Source organism: Vicugna pacos, chromosome 30, assembly GCF_048564905.1.
Source record: "Vicugna pacos chromosome 30, VicPac4, whole genome shotgun sequence".
NCBI lineage: Eukaryota > Metazoa > Chordata > Mammalia > Artiodactyla > Camelidae > Vicugna > Vicugna pacos.
This window is the reverse complement of record NC_133016.1, coordinates 30,678,467-30,696,470: the sequence shown is the minus strand read 5'-3', so window position 1 is coordinate 30,696,470 and position 18,004 is coordinate 30,678,467. Positions and strand designations below refer to the sequence as shown.

The window sequence follows — 18,004 nt, the reverse complement described above, 5'->3', positions numbered from 1 at the left end:
GGGGCAAATTGAGGGCAGATGTCGTGTAAAAACAGTGAGATATTTCCATGCATTTTATTTTCTGGACATCACCAGGGCACATGTGGGGTTTGTGCCTGCAGGCTGGAATGCTGCAGGACTCCCTAATCCATCACCATTATGTCCTGGAGCTGCTCAGGTCATTGAATGCTTTTCTGTTGCTTGGAGGAAAGGTGGTCTGATGGAGATGATCAGATGTGCAGTTAAAGTGCTATTACTTGAAATAAGAGTAACCTAGAAACATTGCTCTAACAATACAGGATGAGGGAGGAGAATTGTCTGAGCTACTTGCAGTGGGGAGTCTTCTCATGTTTCTCCCACACCGTGACTCCTGCCAATATCCGCCACAGTCCTGCACGGTAGTCCTGCCGAAGCAAGCAAGCACTTTGCTCAGAAACGCATTGAATTTCCTTGTGCCTCTGTTTGTTGGCTTTTTTTTGAAAGCACATTTTGCCCTTTGCTTAAATGCCATCCATGCTAGTCAACTCTTACACTCAGTTTTCTGGAACTCGTCCATAAATAGCTGCTGAATGGATGAACAGAATGTAGTATCTCCATGTAGTGGAAGATTATTCACACGTAAGAGTGAATAAAAAAGAAAAAAAAAAGAGGAAAATGAAAAAGGCCACCTGTTTTTGGAAGTCCACCCTGACTGTTCAACCCACACTTTTCCCTTTGAAACCCAATCACTTATGCTCCACTCTACTCTTTTTGATAGAGCTTACCACCTTCTAATAATCTTTAACGTTTTCAAAAAAAAAAAAAGAAAGAGATGCTGATACCACTTCAAAATATACAAGCCTTGATAACAGCTTGTTAATTGAAAGGAAGCAGACACAAACGGTCAAATATTGTTGATTTCAGTGATCTGAAATGCCCAGAAAAGGCACATGCAGAGGCAGAGAGCAGGTGATGGCTGGAAGGGGCTGGTTGGAGGGGGATTAGGGAGTGACTGCTAGTGATAGGCGGATTCTTTAGGGGTGATGAAGTGTTCTGGAAATAGAAGGTGATGGGTGCTACACAACCGTGAGTTTGCAGAAGACTGCTGAGCGCTGTGTCTGGGAGTGCCTGTTGTTGGGGCATCTTTATTTTGTTCTCATCCTGCAATGTGAAGAGCCATCTTCTGCTTTGGCTGTTCTACTCCTGTGAGTGGTGAGGGTCAGAGACTTTGCAGAGTCATGTTTCTTTTTTCCCCCTGGGTGAGTGTAGGCAAAAAAAGATTTAAGCCTAAGAAAGTGCTCCATCTGCAGAAATGTCTTTTTGTTTTGCATGGTGTAAAAACCTTGAGAGCTTTTAATCGTTGAGGCCAGTCTGTGGGAGGAAATAGCCCGTGAAGCCTGTTTGAGCCTGGGAAGCACCGTGCATCTCTCCCAGACACGGGTGGGGATTTCACCCCCGTTCAGGCAGTGAAGGGCCCAGACCCGTGAGCAGACTTGACAATCGTGAATATTTACGTGTATCCGCTGCTTCATCTTGGATATTAATTTCAAGCTGAGTCAGTTTGTGGCGGCAGCCTCATCCTACATCAGGAATTTATACTATCTGCTCTTTGAGGTGAAGACCTGACAGACTTGATTATTTAACAGTCTGCCTTGAATTGATATCTCAGATTCCTTTGTCAAAAGCAAACAGCAGAAATACAGAATTCCTTTAATGCCAATGTGACCTGGAACGAGTTTAGTCTCTGTGCCTCAGTGGCCTTATCTGTGAGTGGGAAAGATGATAACAGTGCTTCCCTCAGAGGAGCTGGTGAGGGGAGAGTCAGAAGCACAAATGGAGGACTTACAAAAGATGCTCTTGAATGACCGAATTTAGTGCTCTCAGCCTGGTGAGGCCTGAGGGGCAGAGATGTCAGAACAGAGCAGTCCTAGCCGGAGCTCGATCCGTGATGGAAGCTGTTATGATCAGTATCACCACTGTGCGTTATCAGGTAATTTTAAGACTTGGTAATATGAATTCTTGAATAATGTTAAAGGACTAGACATCTCAGATCCAGTTTACATAGTCCTCAAGATTTCTTCTGAGAAATGGATGGTTTCTTCCCCATCTTAAATCTGAGATGAGTCTCTAAAAAATTCTGTATTCCTCCATCTTTTTGCTTTAATTTTCCATTTCCTAAAAAACCATGTTTTTAAATGGAGTTAATGGGGACTGAACTGAGTGCCTCATGCATGTTAAGCACTTACTCTCCCAAATGAGGTATAATCTCCTCCGTGATTTTTGTTAAAATTTACTTTCTTAGTTTACAGAGGTAAGAGGCCTCTAATTCTTTTTCTGGAGACTTGTCCATGAACCTGTAAATCTATAATTAATGGACAAAATTTGGTTTATTAAAAAATCATTAGAATATTCTGCAATTCATCCAAAAAGAAATGCTCATTGACTTAAAATGTTTCTCCTTTAAGGGGATTTCTCCTGTTTGGTCTAGCTTAATTTGTTAACAGCCATCCTCATCATCATAATGACCAAACTCACTGTGAGTGGACACCTACCTAAGGCTAAAATGTTTTCCTCATGTTTTAATTCATAGCAGGTGTTTGATTGTAGGTATCAGTGTCTCCTTTTTTGCAGCTGAGGGATTGAGAGATGGAGCAGCTTGTCCCAATTACACGCAGCAGGCTGTGGCTAGCTCGGTGCTGGAACCCAGGCTGCACAGAATGCATTCTTAATTGCTCCTCTTATCAGCCTCCCATTAAGTGGTTACCCGAACACCTGTGACTCCATAAACGGCCGAGTTTAGTGACCTCAGACTGATGAGGCCTTGAAAGGAGAGACACCATTGAGAAGTTGAGACAGAGTGGCAGAAATTAAAATTGTTCATTTTCACAAATTTTTAATTCTCAGGTAATTACATAAAAAGTTATTTTTTTTATTTTAGTGCTCTGTAAGCACTAAAAGCAAAACATTAAAAATAATTATAGTGCAAAAGAGAAGTGAGCTCTTAAAGTCCAACCACTGCTAATGATGTTGCTTGTTTTTCTCTTGTGGCCCTTTTTGACAGAAATACTTACAAAGACTGAATTGGTTTTATGTAGTTTTAATATGGAAGAAAAGATTGTCAGTGAATATTGTAAGAAAAGTCTTTACTCTTTTCTTTCCTGTTGATGAATATGTACTTTATTTTCATGGCTTAAGTACATTTCCTCATTTGTGAAATTTGAGTAATATCGTTTAATTTGTCTGACTGTGAGAGGTAGATGCCTTGTATACAAAGAACCCAAGAGGTGCTTAATAAAAGTGTGCTGTCACAATGACAGATATTTTAGAAGGATCAACTCTGAATACTAAAGAGTGTCGCTTATTTCTGATACATATTCAATATGTATTTGTATGATATATTTGAATATGGTTTAAAGTAACAAGGATTCATTTTTTTTTTGGTGTAGTATGAAGTTTTAATGAAATCTGTATCATTCTAGTGAGACAGGGACTAGTTAAATTGCCTTAATCAGATGACCTTGAAGATTATTTACACAGAATATGTATTGTTACAAATCAGAATTTATGTTGCCGTGTAACCATCCACTCAGACATTTAAATTCGTGGGATTCTGACCAGATCCGTTAAGTTTAGTAAAATCCATATTGATCATTTTCAGGGAATAAACTCCTCTATTTTGTGATTAAAGAAAATTTTGATTTTTTTCTACATTCTTAACAGGTTTAAATTTGACAGGTTTGATTTGACATGTCACTTTTTTAATAGAGAGAATAAAGCTCATGCTGTTTTATTATGTAAATAAATGTTTTTGTATGGCAACAAAATTGTATGATATCCTGGCTCTTTTAGTATTTTGCAAGATACTTAGATAACCTACTGTTGGAAAAATACAAACGTGAATTTTATGAATATAGGCCTAGTACAGATCTGTTGGTTTTTGCTACAGTGCAAGACATGAGGCATAGGAGAACTTTGCTGCTGATTGCCAGGAGGACAGATCCCATGTCTCAGTTTCCCCTCCTGTAAAATGAAGTGGCTGAACTGGATTCTTTCCTCTTCTAAGATGAGTTTCCATGAGCCTATATCTTCTGTTTATATTCAGGAGTATTAGCAATATCAGAATAAATACTGAATATCCCTCCTTTCCCCCGAATCAAAGTGCAGCATGTGCTATATAAGTTTTATTTATCTGATTCTCGTTACTGATCCTACAGGCAATTTTTGTGTTGCATCTTTCCTGGTAACCTGGAAGGTCATTTTACCCATAGGTGGCACTGTTGCACCTACTTACAGTCTTAACTTTCCTGTTTGTAAAAGGAGGCTTAAACAACGTTATTTTATTTTGATTACTTTACTTAATGCTTCAGAATAGCCCAATGTCCATTATGTCTGTCTAACTGGAAAAGTTATTCTGCTTATATCTTAGATTTATTCTGTCATCTCACTGTGAACATTTCAGACTTGCTGTGCAAACAATAGCAAAATCGGGCTTTTCTTCTAGTGTTAGAAACCAGTGAGCCGGGATTTTATAAAACAGCTAGAAGCGGCATCTGGAGGACCTTAAAGGTGAAAAGTGTATTGAGTTCCCTGAGTTTTGACCCCGCCGCTGTGTGTTAATTGGTGGTAGGAGATTTGGTACATATACGAAGAGGTGTAGTTTTTGATATGGTTTGCCTGCACGCGCTGCCACTGAGCCACTTGAGCCTGAGTCAGTTCGTTTTGAGTTTTTCCCTCGTCTGTGAGATGGGGACATTCGTATCTGATTTGTAGAATTGTGAGAATTAGAAATTATGTGCAGTGTTTACCACAGTGTGTATGTCAAGAGGGCTCTTAAACTTTAGCTGCTGTTTTGTGTGAAGTCATCATTTGAGAGTCTTTGGCAATTACTAAGAAACAGGAAAATAAGAAGAGATGGTTTTATGATGAAAGATATTTGAGGAGGTTCCATAGTTCCTATACCCATAATTTAGCATCAGCAGAGTCAGAACTGTTACACAGTCGCCCTAAACCAACGTTAAGCCACAGAATTATTTGTTACTTCATATATTTTGGGGTTTAAGGAGATCCAATACTTATACATATGTTGTCTCCAGCAGCCTACTGAGAGATGACACAAAAGAGTAGACAGGCAATAAATGTCTTCTTTGTTACTGATGAAGCCACGTTCTCCATGAACTTCAAGGCTGTGGGAAAATGCGTGTCATGATACTGTGTCCCAGAAATACAGACTCACCCTGTCCCATGTAGCTCTGGGCCACAGCGAGCCTTCCCTTGAGAAGACCTGCCCTTTCATGCACAGGGCTTTCCTGACATGGAGCTGAGCATCCCGCGTGCTTCCCAATGGTGACCAACACTGGAGTGAAAGGAAGGGTTTCACATGCCCTGCTTGTCTCCCCGGACTCACACCTCACTCTGTTAGTGTAATGAGTGCTAGCTGTGGGCCAGGGGCCAGGGGTGTGAAGGGAGAAGCACCCTCCATGGCCCAGAGGAGTGGTTAGGAGACATCCACTCCCTCAGTTTAAACAGGTGGTTGGATGGAACATAAGGGTGCTCCCCAAGAGTGTGTAAAAGGAGAAATAAGGATTTTATTTGGGACTTAGGCTACCCAGGAAACAGATAAGATGATTAGAGGGGACACTTGTAAAACAATTTGATATTAAGTTAACATTTGTTGAACACCCAAAATGTGCTACATTCTTTTCTGAGCATTTTACAGAAATGAATCCTTCAATCTTCTCAACAAGCGAGTAAGGAAGGTTTGATTGTTATCCCAGTTTTACAGTGTGGAAATTGAGGCACACAGAGGGTAATTAAGTTGGCAAAGTCACAGAACTAGTAATTGGCAGAGCTGGTATTTAAACCCTGGCTGTCTGGTTTTGAGGTTCCCAGAGATGGGCTTTGGGTGTTTAGCATTATCGACATCCCTGAATCTTTATACCTCTGTGCATCAGTTAGCCTAGAAAGGACAGGGAAAGGAGTGTTACACAGGAGCTCATAGTCATTTCTTGGCCGCTGTCCACGGAGAGTGCACCGTGATTGGCGTTAATTGACTTCTGGGCAGTAGATCTGTTCGTATAATAGAAATATAGTCCATTGAATTAATCTAGAAACCCTTCCTGCTCCGTTTCTGTCCATGCTTGCCATGTGACTGCCTGCCCGTGATTGGGCCGTGGAGGAGAAAATGTACTCATGGTTGAACTCTGATATTTCAGTCTGGTTCATAGATTCACGTCTTCTGTTACATTAAAAATTTAAGTTTCTGGTTTCCTTGCATCAGTGTCTCATGAGCTTGGTTAATGTGAAACCAGTCCATGGGAGCCCAGGGATGATGACGGTATAATTTCTGAGCACGTTGAGGCACTTCTACCCGTGCAGACTTGGCTGGAGGATGTCCAGCTTCCTCACTGATTTCCCCCAACAGCATGGTCCTCTCCCACCCCTGGATGTGAGGTTGGGAGCTCTCTGAGTAGGCCAGTCAGAGGCCGAGTCCACCAATCAGAAAATGATGAAGTACCTGGAAGTGGGTTTAATAGAAGACAAGGGCTTCCAGGTTGTCAGATGGGCTGTTCGAGTCCATTTGGTGAAAAGCTGTCCACTGTCTGTGGTTGAGCTACTTCTTTGCTGTTGAAAAGTCTGGAGTAGATGAAGGGATTTTAAAAAGCAGAAAGGAGTGATTTCAGGTGGTACGTCCACACCGGTGAGAAGTGATGAATGACCGCCTTTGTGAGTCATAGACAGTCTTACAAACTTCATAAACCAGCTTTAAAAGCTCTTCCATCTGAGTGCACTTCATATGGGGTCCAGATCATCACTGGTCGCACTGTGAGGGCAAGTAACTGATAATGGCAGAAAGGACACGGAGGCATCAAAAAGGTCTCAGTCACTTTCCCTGTTTAAAGGATGCAGCACAGTGTAATATATTTTAGCTGGTTTTTCACTGAAAAGTTTTTAGTGTTTTCTGGGACTCCCCAGTGCCCCAAGGTTCCATGCAGCTGGGTGTCCCCTCAGTGCAGCTCTGTCAGCGCTTGCCCTGGGCTGACGCGGTGTCACGGGGAGCAGGACAGTCAGCGTCCCCGGCTCCTCCGAGCTCCGTCTCCTCATCCGCAGAGCCGGGTTTCTCATCCGTGTCTACTTAGTAGGGTTGCTGAGAATCACACGTGATGCTTCAGGTGTGACTTTTGGTTGTCTCTGTGATTGGCATATAGTTAACATTTGATAGAAACACTTGTTTTTTTAGTATAATTGTAGCACCTAGATTGCAGTGGTGTTTAGTCTGCATTTTTTATAACTTTATTCTTATTTTTAAATATGCACTTATTTTTATTTATTTTTTTTGGAGGTACTGGGGACTGAAGCCAGGACATTGTGCATGCTAAGCAGGTGCTCTACAACTGAGTAATACACACCCTCCTTTTCTGCACTTGAAGGTAAATATTGCTATACACAAAATAGCTCTTAAACACCATCATGGGACCTAGTCACTGTATAGACAATTGAACACGTATACTATTTCAATAGGAATAAATGTTTTTGAGACATACATTTCTGAATCTGTTAATGTGCTTAAAAACGATCATAGGTAGTGATAAACACGAATCTTTGATCCAGTACTTCTTAGAGACTGTTTTGCCATCAAGGGAAATTACATTCTACAGAGAAGGCTAATTGGGTCTCTTTGATATTTAGATGGTTTAGCAGATGATGAAGGCTTTCAAAAGCTGACAGTTTTGTATTTTAAAGTAACTACAAAGTTACCTTCTACAAGTTGTAAGTACTAAGCTTGTGAAGTGCCCAGTAATCCAGGGGGTATGTGTCTGTGTCTGTGTCTGTGTCTGTGTGAACGTTGGTGTGTGTGATTTCAGGAAGGTAGAAAGAAATTCCATATAGACTTCTGATACCTTTCTCCTCCATTTCAAGGTGTTGGCATATATTTACACTAATAAATTGATATTCAGTTGTCATTTGGCATATTGGGAATAAGACTTTCTCATACTTGTTTCAGAAGGATTAGGGAGCATGAGCTTAGGAAATGGGAGGAGATAGAGGCAGGGAGGTTCTTTAAACTTTGTGCAGAATTAGAAACAGTAACTTTTCTCTTTTCTTCTAAAGCAAACTGGCACTGAATTGTAACATACTATTACTCAGAATTGCTTTTCTGATCAGATACATGTACCTCAGATTTTTAAATGCAACATGAATGATGAAATGTGTTTTAGCAGTTATTTTTAAAAGTAGTCTCTTTTCAAGTAAAAGGCTATAGCCTGTTCTTTCTTCTAGCGGTACAAGAAATTCTCATTGTTCTGTTGCAATGATCTATGTGCTTACTTTCTTTTTTTTTTTTTCTTTAAGTGCTTTTTTCATTGTGGTTTGAATGAATGTTTAAAATTTCTGGATTTTGATCTTTAGAACATGCTGATTTCTCAGAACTGTTAAAAACCTGATTGTTCACTGCTCTTTGTTTGGTGGGGCACCCTATTGATTTCTGTTGTCTGTTAAAGAGTGAAATTCTTCCTCTAGCCTGCAGATCATTAAGTGAATGGTTTGCAGTGTGCCTTTAAAATTATTTGTATGCATTGAGCATGTTTGTCCAGTGAATTTTAAATTGACTCATTGTGATGACTTTGATTTGATTCTGTGTCTTTTGCTCCTCTCCACAAGAATTTGAATTCTCTGTTGCATTTTGTATACGTGTTCTTTACAGGGGAAGAAATTTTGCATTTTTTACAGAGGTGGGTTTTCCTATCCCCTCTGAATGCCTTCTAAAATTGATACAATAAAAATCAGTTATTGCAGTGCATAAATATTTCATAAATTATTTTTTGGCATAATCAGAAACAATGACCAAGAATGATAATAAAAAATACGAAACCCTTCCTTCCTTTGAAGAATAGAAATCAGGTAGTCAGGCTCCCTCATGCTTTGTGCCTGACACACTTAATCTCATGTCATTGTGTATCATGATTCGGAGATGGTATTGTTTCAGGTTTATAGATTTTTGTTTTAACATTTGTGTTGAATTCTTTCTCCAGGCTGATGTTTCCTGTTGGGTTTGTGGAAAGAGTAGAAGGGAAAAAAATACTTTGTTTTGTTTTCAGGAGGCCTGAGTTGATGGGAAAAGAGTTGAGGGTGGGCTGAGGAAAAGAGTGACACTCCCTCTCCTCCTGGTTGAAATTGATAAACAAAGAAATCAATTAAGTATATCGATATTTGACCAAAAGAAGTTAGCGAGCCCAAACTGGCTAGAAATGCACAATGGAAATTACTGAATTCAGCTTCAGAATGAGGTGCTTTACCAAGTAGAAGCAGCTTAGAGCAATCAGAAAATCAGTAATATGATGAGATATAAATGGAATATTATATCTTTTAATGCTGAAACTTTTCTACGTTAAGTTGTGTAGAGCTAAAATTAAGTTTCAATCACCAGGAGTTAAGAGAGTGAGTGGTACTGTAGGATCATTATTCACGGATGTGCCTAGACCCTGATAGAGTGGCTGAAGATGGCAGGAAGAGACCCACATCCAGGATTTTCATCCTAGGGTGTCCTCCATAATGGTTCCATGTGGAAGCAGATGATTGGGTTAACAAATTGTAACACACCCCAGTCGCCTCTGAATTTTAAGAAGAAAAAATATGCTTTGATACTGCTTTACAAGCAAGTTCCTGTGCATCCTCACTCCAGACGCCTTGCCTTAAAAAGCAGAGACAATGCTTTGCTTGTGTAGTTGAGGTTTTAGATAGCACTCTGCTGGTTGTAAAGCAAGGACCGAGACCCTCAGCTATAAACGCTGGGCTTGTGTGTTGTTAGATAATGTATTATCCCCAAAACAAGGACCTGGCTGGTCTGGTGGTCTGCTTTTTAATGAACATATCTAAAAATGTATCTTGTTCCCCTCACCCCATGACTTCCCTAAAGATACACTAATCCTTTGTACTCATTGTGTATTCTACAATCTCTGCCTCATCCTGTCTTTCCCGAATTTCCTCCTTACTATGTCACAACTGTTAACGAAGTTTTCCTTTGATTATACCCTATAAATATGGGAGCATTTGAGAGGCTTATGGAGATGGCTCCCTAATCCCTCTCGATTTCTTGACTTTTTCCACAGAGTCTTGACTAATCATTCCTTGTCAGTAAGACTTCTTCCAGCCAGAACCCACAGTTCCAGGTGAGAAGGATGCAGGCTTTATCTCTCCTACCGGAGGCAGAGACAGAAGAGAATTGAGATATGCTCCCCCGTGATCCCTTCCTGCCCCAGGTCTACTGCAGTTCACCTGCAGCCTTCTGGCCTCTGCTCAGAGGGCCTCTGTCCCAGGACTGACCTCAGCGTTTTCTTCCCTTGTCAATATTTCATGTGCCTTTCAGAACTTGGTCTCTTCTCTGCAATTCAAACCTGGCAGATGTGATGGTGGTCAGCGTGCTGGTGGGCAGTCCTTTGGGGACCCCCAGGAGCCATGCTGATTCTCCTTAGTCTCTCAATCGGGGTTACAGAACAGTCGAGCACAGAAGGAAGCCCATTCTCGAGATGTCAACAGAGCATTTCATCACTTTCATTTTATTTTTCAATTTTTGGTGGAGAAATTATTTGTAGTGAACTGTTCCAGATATTTGCCGCCTGCTTTCCTCATCACCATTCCTTGTTGTCTCTGGTGCTAGTTTTATAAACCAGGTTTCTTCTCTGGTCATTTCTGGCAGCTGGGCTTGCCGAATCCTTGATCTGTATTTGAAACAGAATGCTTCCTCGTAATGTCAAGGTGATTTTCCTATTTCTGAATATTTCGTGTACACTCAGCAACTGTTTCAAGTGAAATGCTCTTGTCCAATTTCGGTTAACTCACATTTGCTGATCTCCTGCTTTCATGCTGAGAGCAGTTTCTTTTTCCTCTAATAAAAGTTAGCAATTTGCATTTACTATGGAAGATACTGGCCCAAGGTCCTTTTGTTCTTAAGAGTTTTAATACAATTCACCCATTAAAATGTACATCGGTTTTTACTCTATGCCCAGAATTGTGCATCCCATTCAATCTTAGAATATTTTCATCCCCCCAACAGGAAGCCCTGTATGCATAAACAGACATTCCCATCTTCCCCATCCTCCCCCAGCCCCAAGGAGCCACTTTTCTCTCTGTGGATTTGCCTGTGCTGGACATTTCATGTAAATCGAGTCACTTCATATAAGTGGAAACGTCTATTGTGACTGACTTCTTTCACACTGAGTAACGTTTTCAATATTTGCTCATGTTGTGGCCTTAGTCACTATTCTATGCTATGCTATTGCTGAATAACATTCCACTCTATGGCTGGGCCCCACTGTTTACCCATTCATCAGGTGATACGCATTTGGGTTGTTTCTGTTTTTGGCTGTGATGAGTAATGTCGCCGTGAACACTCATGTGGTATTATTTATGTGGATATTTGTTTTCAGTTCTCTTACGTGTGTGCCCAGAGAGCAGAATTGCTGGGTAAGTCAGAAACGAAATGTTCAACTCTCTGAGGCCCTGCCAGGCTGTTTTCCAAAGTGGCCACGCTGTGTTACATCCTCACCAGCAAGGGCTGCGTGCTTCGCTTCCTCTGTGTCCTCTTTAGTGCTTGTTACGCTTTTTTTTTTATTATACCCTATTGTAGTGAGTGTGAAGCGGTTTCTCCTAGTGGTTTTGACTTGATTTCCCTTACAGCTAATGCTATTGAACATCATTACATTGTGCTTTATGGACATTTGTATATTTTCCTTGAAAAATACCTTTTCAGATACTTTATTAACCTTTTAATTGAGTTGCCTTTTTATTGTTGAGTTGTAGGGTTTTTTTTTCTTCATTTTGAGATACAAATTCCTTACCAGATAAGTGATTTGAAAAAATTTTCTCCTCTGTGTTGTTGTTTCACTTTCTGGATGGTGCCCTTTGAAGCAAAGTTTTAAATTTTGATGAACTGCAATTTGTCTCTGTTTTCTTTGTTTCTTGTGCTTTTGGGGTATTATTTAAACTCTGAGGTATTTTATTTAAGCTTTTATATATAAAATAACTTAATTCTTAGGACCGTTATAGGAGATGGGTGCAGTTGTTGTCCCCAGTCTATGGATAGGAGACTGAGATGCAGAAAATTTCACTGAAATATCAGTGTCACATCTACCTAGTGCTGTGGGATTTCAGACCCTCATGTTTGTCCCCAGCATTTGTGATCTTCACCACCATGCTCCACTACTGCCTGGAATCGTTAATGAAAATGACTTTCATTTTTTGATTTCTTGTTAGTTTGTTTTCTCATTGGGGACCTCATCTCCTTATTTTCCTTTCGGATATCAGTGTAGATTTATTTTAGGTCTCATGTAGGCAGAAGCATTGCTATCAGTTAACTTCTTTATTACTCACTCTCCAGTGATGATTGTTGCTAGTTGACCTAACCAAGTCATGCTTAAGTCTTTCCTGCTAATGACACTAAAAACAGTCATGACTTATAGAATGCTCAAAGAAAGTACTTGATTGATTTTATTTTGCTACCCAATCAAACCAATCAAGTAAAAACCCCAGTGTTGACACAGACTATAAGCCCTCCAGAATAGGATCACTGTCTTCCTTCTGTTTCATTTATTTGGTCACAGTGTCTGGATAGTGACTTGCTGTCCAGCAGTTTTGTGAGGATATGGTGCTCGTGAATCATTGTAAGGGCAGAATTTTGACAACAGACTGTGTTGTTCATTTCACAAGGGAAAAGATAATATAGAAATACTGCTCAGATCTATTTTAAAATTAAGCTTGGAATTTTGAGAAGAATTCAAGAAACCATACAAAGCTCTTTTTCACTAATTTTAGATCTATCTTAGACACATATGGTTACATAGCAGAGTAAGTTATCAAGTACATTTGACAATAGGAGTGTAATATTGATTATTTGTTTTAGTTGAAATATTCTACCTGGGATAAAGTAATCAGTGCCCATAAATGAACAAATATGTTTGTATTTCTATGCAACATGGGAGCAGAGTTCATGTTTCTATATAATATGTATGACTGTGTGTTTTAATCTGTCTGTCAGTGTTTTTATAGTTTTTCAGCAATGTTGTAACTTCAGAATTCTTCTAACATATTCACTCCCGATACTACTGCAGTTTGTACTGTGTATCCTATCTTATGCATGGGATTCCACTGTCCCCTCAGTGAGGAATTTCCTCTCCTATTGAGCTAGTAGCAGAGATAAAGGAACAGTGATTTCAAGGCCTTTGCTCTCCACGTGTTCGCAGTTTCCTGTCAATCACGATTTTCTCTTTCTTGTGTTTTCATTGTGCAATTAGAATTTTTGAAAATAATTATTAATTTGTTTCACCAGTCTTCCTAGAAATTTGATGTGTTTGTGCTTTTCAGTTTTCAATTTATGAAAATTGTAAATGCAGACTTGTTTTTAAGTGGTCCTTTTTCACTAGATATTTGTTTACCTCTTTATAGTTAAAATAATTTTCCCCAATGAATGAATCGGTGTGCATGTTTTAAAAGATACTTTAGTTTTTATTTTTCTTATTCTAACAGGTATATTCGTTGTACAGAATTTAGAAAATAAGGATAAACACAATAATACCTTAAAAATGGCCTCTAATCTCACTTGTAGATACAGTTGTAATGTTTGAAATTGAGAATTACAAGTCCTCTCACTTTGTTCTACTCTTTCAGGTACGTTTTGGTTACTGAGACCCTCGAATTCCCATATGAATTGTAGCAGAAGCTAGTCAGTTATTGCTGAGGAGCCCGCTGGGATTGTGATCAAGACCACGTTGTATGTGTGCTTCACTCTGGGGAGCACTGCCATCCCAAGAATATTGTCATGTGATCCAGGAATTTGCGTGGTTTGTCTTTCCAGGTATTTAGGTCTTCTTTAATTTATTTCAGCAATGTGTATGGTTTACATAGTATTATTTTACTTTAATTTTTGCCTTTATACTGAGGACAATTGTGCAAGGTACCAAGATTAGAATTGTATTATAGCCCCGCAACTTGCTGCCACCATGGACGCTGTGGTCTCTCTTTGCCCTTTGTAAAATCTCGCACAAAATAGGACCTAAGTAACTCTCTCTTGAAAGAATGATTATATGATTGCTGGATGATGCTTGAGAGTCCTTGTGATGATGTCTTTTTCCCAGACTTTCCCCTCTTCTTAAATATGCCCTTTCTCTTCCTTTCCTCCAGCCTGGGTTTCAGCCTGCCTGTGGCATTGATTTTCCTTGTCTGTGGACTCTTCTTTTCACTAGTTCATGATAATGTTACATGTCGGCTGTGGAAACTTGCTAGATGTCAAGAAAGAGCAAATCCATTGCATGCTAGTATTTTTAGAGTGTGTTATTGAATTATCAATTGAAATTAAATCAGGCTGACCCATTGAGCCATCCCCTGAGCTCTTTTTCCCTTCCTACAGGTGATACTGCTCTCGTTGCTGCATGTGCCCTTCCCCCAGACTTAGTTTGGGAGTTGAGTAAATCACCATCACTGGAGCCCTCTCTTTAAAAGATGAAGAGAACATTTGCTCCTTCTCCCTGCTTGGGGACTTGGATGAGATGAGGTAACAGATAAAGAATGAAGCCCCACCTCATTCTGACCACTGCTCTTTCCGTTCATTTCTCCAGGGGAAGAGTACAATTCAAAAATATAAAGATTGTGAGCTAATGAAATATACAAGACAACCGATCATTTATTAAATACACTTTCATGCCAGAAACAAATGTATTATACACACAAAAAGCACATAAATTACGGTAGTACTGTGGTTACAAACGTGGGCCGAGTTCGAGTCCTGCTCTGGAGTGACAAGTCCTGTGAAATGGAGAACTTGTAGGTCGGCTTAGCCTCTCCCGGACTTTTTTCTTTCCTGCAGAGACAGGGCTCGCTAGTCATCCCTCCCCCGTAGAGGTGCTGTGGGTTGTAAACGACGCGCGTGGGCAGGCCAAGCACAGCTGCTCGTTCCTCGTAAGTGCAGGATAGCACAGCTTTTGCGGTTACGGCTTTATGATCGCACCGTGTAGACCCTCAGTGCTCCGAAGGGATGTCTTGCGGATTGGAGATGGGATTCTCACTTCTGTAAATACCCAAAGATTGTGTTATTGAGCCTTGCTGATATAAATCTATTCTTTAGAAAGTACATAATGTAGATATATTTTTCAAACATGCATGCTTTTTTTCTTTTATTATTTATACTTCTACCCTCTCATCACGTGGTGTGACTTTTGATGGAATCCAGGAAACAGTCCTAAGCCACCTGCCTCTTCACACTTCTTCGTGATGGTTTTCTTCCTTGACTAGAAGAGGGTTTTGCATAGGAAATTTTGTTTGCTCCCCTTCTCTTGGAGTCTCCCTGTTTGTCTGCCCATCTCTCACCTGTCCATCTGTCCATTTCTCTACCCACTCATTCTTCTGACTTGTTCCAAGAAGCACTTCAGGCAGCTTACAGAAGAACAGATACCAAATAAACAGGTGAGAAAATGGGGCCAAGTTCACAAATTGAGGCTCGGAGTTGAGCCTGTGTGAGAGTTGCAGGCGTGAGACACACGCCTCTGCCTTGTGACTTATAAGATAGACAGCATCAATGTTCCTGAGGCTCCCAGCACACACAGGGAAGCAGGGTTTGTGGGAGATGCTCACTGGCTGTGAAATAAATAAGTGGCTTAGGAGAAGCCCAGCCTTTCCAAATACTAAGACTTAGGAGAATAATTTGAGTGTCTTCCAAAATCTGAGTATTGCATCTTTTCTTTTTCAGAGTTTTATGTATAGTTGGTTAACATTCTATAACTGGAAATTTCTCCAAAACTGCTGCCCACGTGAGTCCCATGACTCGGGAATGGGGTGGTTCTGCTCATTGACGGGTGTTGGCCAGAAACGGAAAATGACAGCCTCAAAGGAGCCTGGGATTAAGCAGTTATGTTTTGTCAGTGCTGTAGATTTCAGAAAATGCTTTTACCGTTTCTCTCCATCTGAGGAAGCAGCGTGCTCTCTTCCCAGCATCAGGAGTTCAGGGTCTCGGGATGGTGGGGGCTGACTGCACTGCCGTAAAGACAGCTGAGCTAGTCACTGCATGTGTGGTGCTTTCACGTAGTGCATTTCATGTTTTTTAAAAGGTTTCAACATGTAGTTAATTAACTGAGTTAATTAACATTTAATAAATATGAGGCTTTTTTGAAAAGACAGTTATAGGCAGAATATAAGTTGTGAACACTTTAAAAATGGCTTCATTAGTGAAATTTCAGTAAGGAAGATTCAGTTTATCTTATTTACGCCTCTCTTTAAAAGTAACAAAGAAACAAGACAGAAAAAGCAGAGGATTACTTCTGTTCTTCCTCTCGGCTTGCAGGTGCCCTCACCTCCAGTGGCATCCATCCAGACACCAGCACTGACACTGGCCGTGCTCAGAAATGCCTCAGCCCTGAAGACACAACTGACAAATGGAAGGGAGCCGCGTCCTGTTACAGCGGGTGCTCTCACTTTGTGGGTCCTTATGTAACTGCGTGGTGTTATTCAGGATCGCCCTTTCTACACTGTGTGACGGTGCTGCGGTGTCTCCTAGTTATTTGTTTCTGTAACTACTCATGTATTTTTTCCAATGTGTGGTACTAGACATCTAAAAATGCATTTTTCAGATGAAAAATAATGTGTATTTAATATAAAAGTCTGAAAAAAGAGTCAAAAGGGTCTATCCTGGTCCCAGTACTCAAAGATAATAATTAACACTTTAACATCTATTTTCTGTTCTTTTCATCAGTGTGTATCAGCTCTGTCATAAAAACCAGCGAGCACTGTGTGCCTGTTTACTGTGTGGAGACCTCCATTTTCCATTCGGCTTATTACACATTTTTCTACAATATTCTATCTCCCCTGACATGATTTTTAATGACCAGTATAGCATTCTGTTTTGTGGAGGCATCGTCCATTTTACTTTGTACTTAAGTAAACTTTTAAATTCCAAGTATACTTAATTGAAATTCTGAAAAGAGAACTGTGGTGGTACCGAAAGTCCCCTACTTCCCTTCCCCTTTTTTCCTGAGAGTAAAAGCTGCTGACAATGTGGAGTATATATTTCATGACCTTTATGCCTTTGTCATATATATATACACACATACATACACGTATATGAGAAATCTATGTATATGTGTGTGTATATATGCTTTATTGAAAAATAAGGCCATACTATATGTTTTCTGTAGCTCGGTTTATTCACTAACGTATATATCATAGACCTCCTCCCACTCCAGACTCACCCGGTCCTTTCAGATAGAGTAAAGGGGTCTCCTGATGTGCAGGTTTGGTCTCTTGTGTAACGACACCTTTCGTGGGAGAGTACTGTGGACAAGGCCTTGGACCACGCTGAAACGCTGCAACTTTAGTGCCCACAGCTCTCCGTGATTTACCGCATCATTGTCTTGATGGTGAACACTTAAGTTTTCTCCATTTTCCACTGTCAGAAAGGGTGTTTGACTGGCATCCTTCTTGTACAAACATTCCTGTGATCTTGTATGAGTATTCCTTTAGCTAAGGTTTCTGGAAATTTAGTCCTTGGATGTGACAACTTCATACATCACAGGATGCTTTCAAATGAATCTTGAAATTCCTTCTCCTGTGGGGCATGAAAAGATGTAGAATAACTTATGTAACCAATTCTCTATCGCTGGATATGATTTCACTTCAGCATTTCTTCCCACCATTGTAAACAGTGCTGTGCAAATGTTCTGATGAGTACATCTTTTTGAACTGATTTTTTCTAAATGTAACGATTCCTAAAAGTGGAGTTCAGCCTGTGTGCACACACGTTTTTCAGAGTTTACATATCCATTGACATGTCATCCTCCAAAAGATCGCTCACAGTTTGTTGTCTCAAAGATGGACACTAGCTAGAATATCTTTTAAACATATTTGCCAATATGACGAGCAAAATGATTTTCATTATTTTAGTTTGCACTTGATGACCAGTGAGGTTTTGAGCATTTTTCACTCATTAGCCATCTGACTTTTAAAAAGTGAATGATCCCTTTTGTCCTTTGCAAACATTTAAGTGGGGGAGCTTCTTGCTGCTTTGTGA

The 18,004-nt window shown here is 40.2% G+C and overlaps 1 protein-coding gene across 10 annotated transcripts in view; it reads left to right on the top strand.

Moving 5' to 3' along the window:
* LOC140690348 (trafficking protein particle complex subunit 9-like) overlaps positions 1 to 18,004 on the top strand; it is a 115,362-nt gene that overhangs the window by 74,707 nt on the left and 22,651 nt on the right. For 3 of the 10 annotated variants that reach the window (XR_012065602.1, XM_072952062.1, XM_072952063.1), the window contains one exon: positions 16,283 to 16,416. The exons of 1 other annotated variant lie outside the window; for it this stretch is intronic. Coding sequence is in view for 2 of the 9 variants with exons in the window: in XM_072952062.1 (XP_072808163.1) it covers positions 16,283 to 16,416 (134 nt within the window). In the remaining 7 variants the exon portion in view is untranslated. Of the gene's footprint in view, positions 1 to 1,697; positions 1,949 to 7,297; positions 7,386 to 13,617; positions 13,805 to 15,691; positions 15,753 to 16,282; positions 16,558 to 18,004 lie in introns of those variants that run through there. 6 more of the 10 variants (XR_012065599.1, XR_012065596.1, XR_012065595.1 and 3 more) reach the window with 6 other exon arrangements.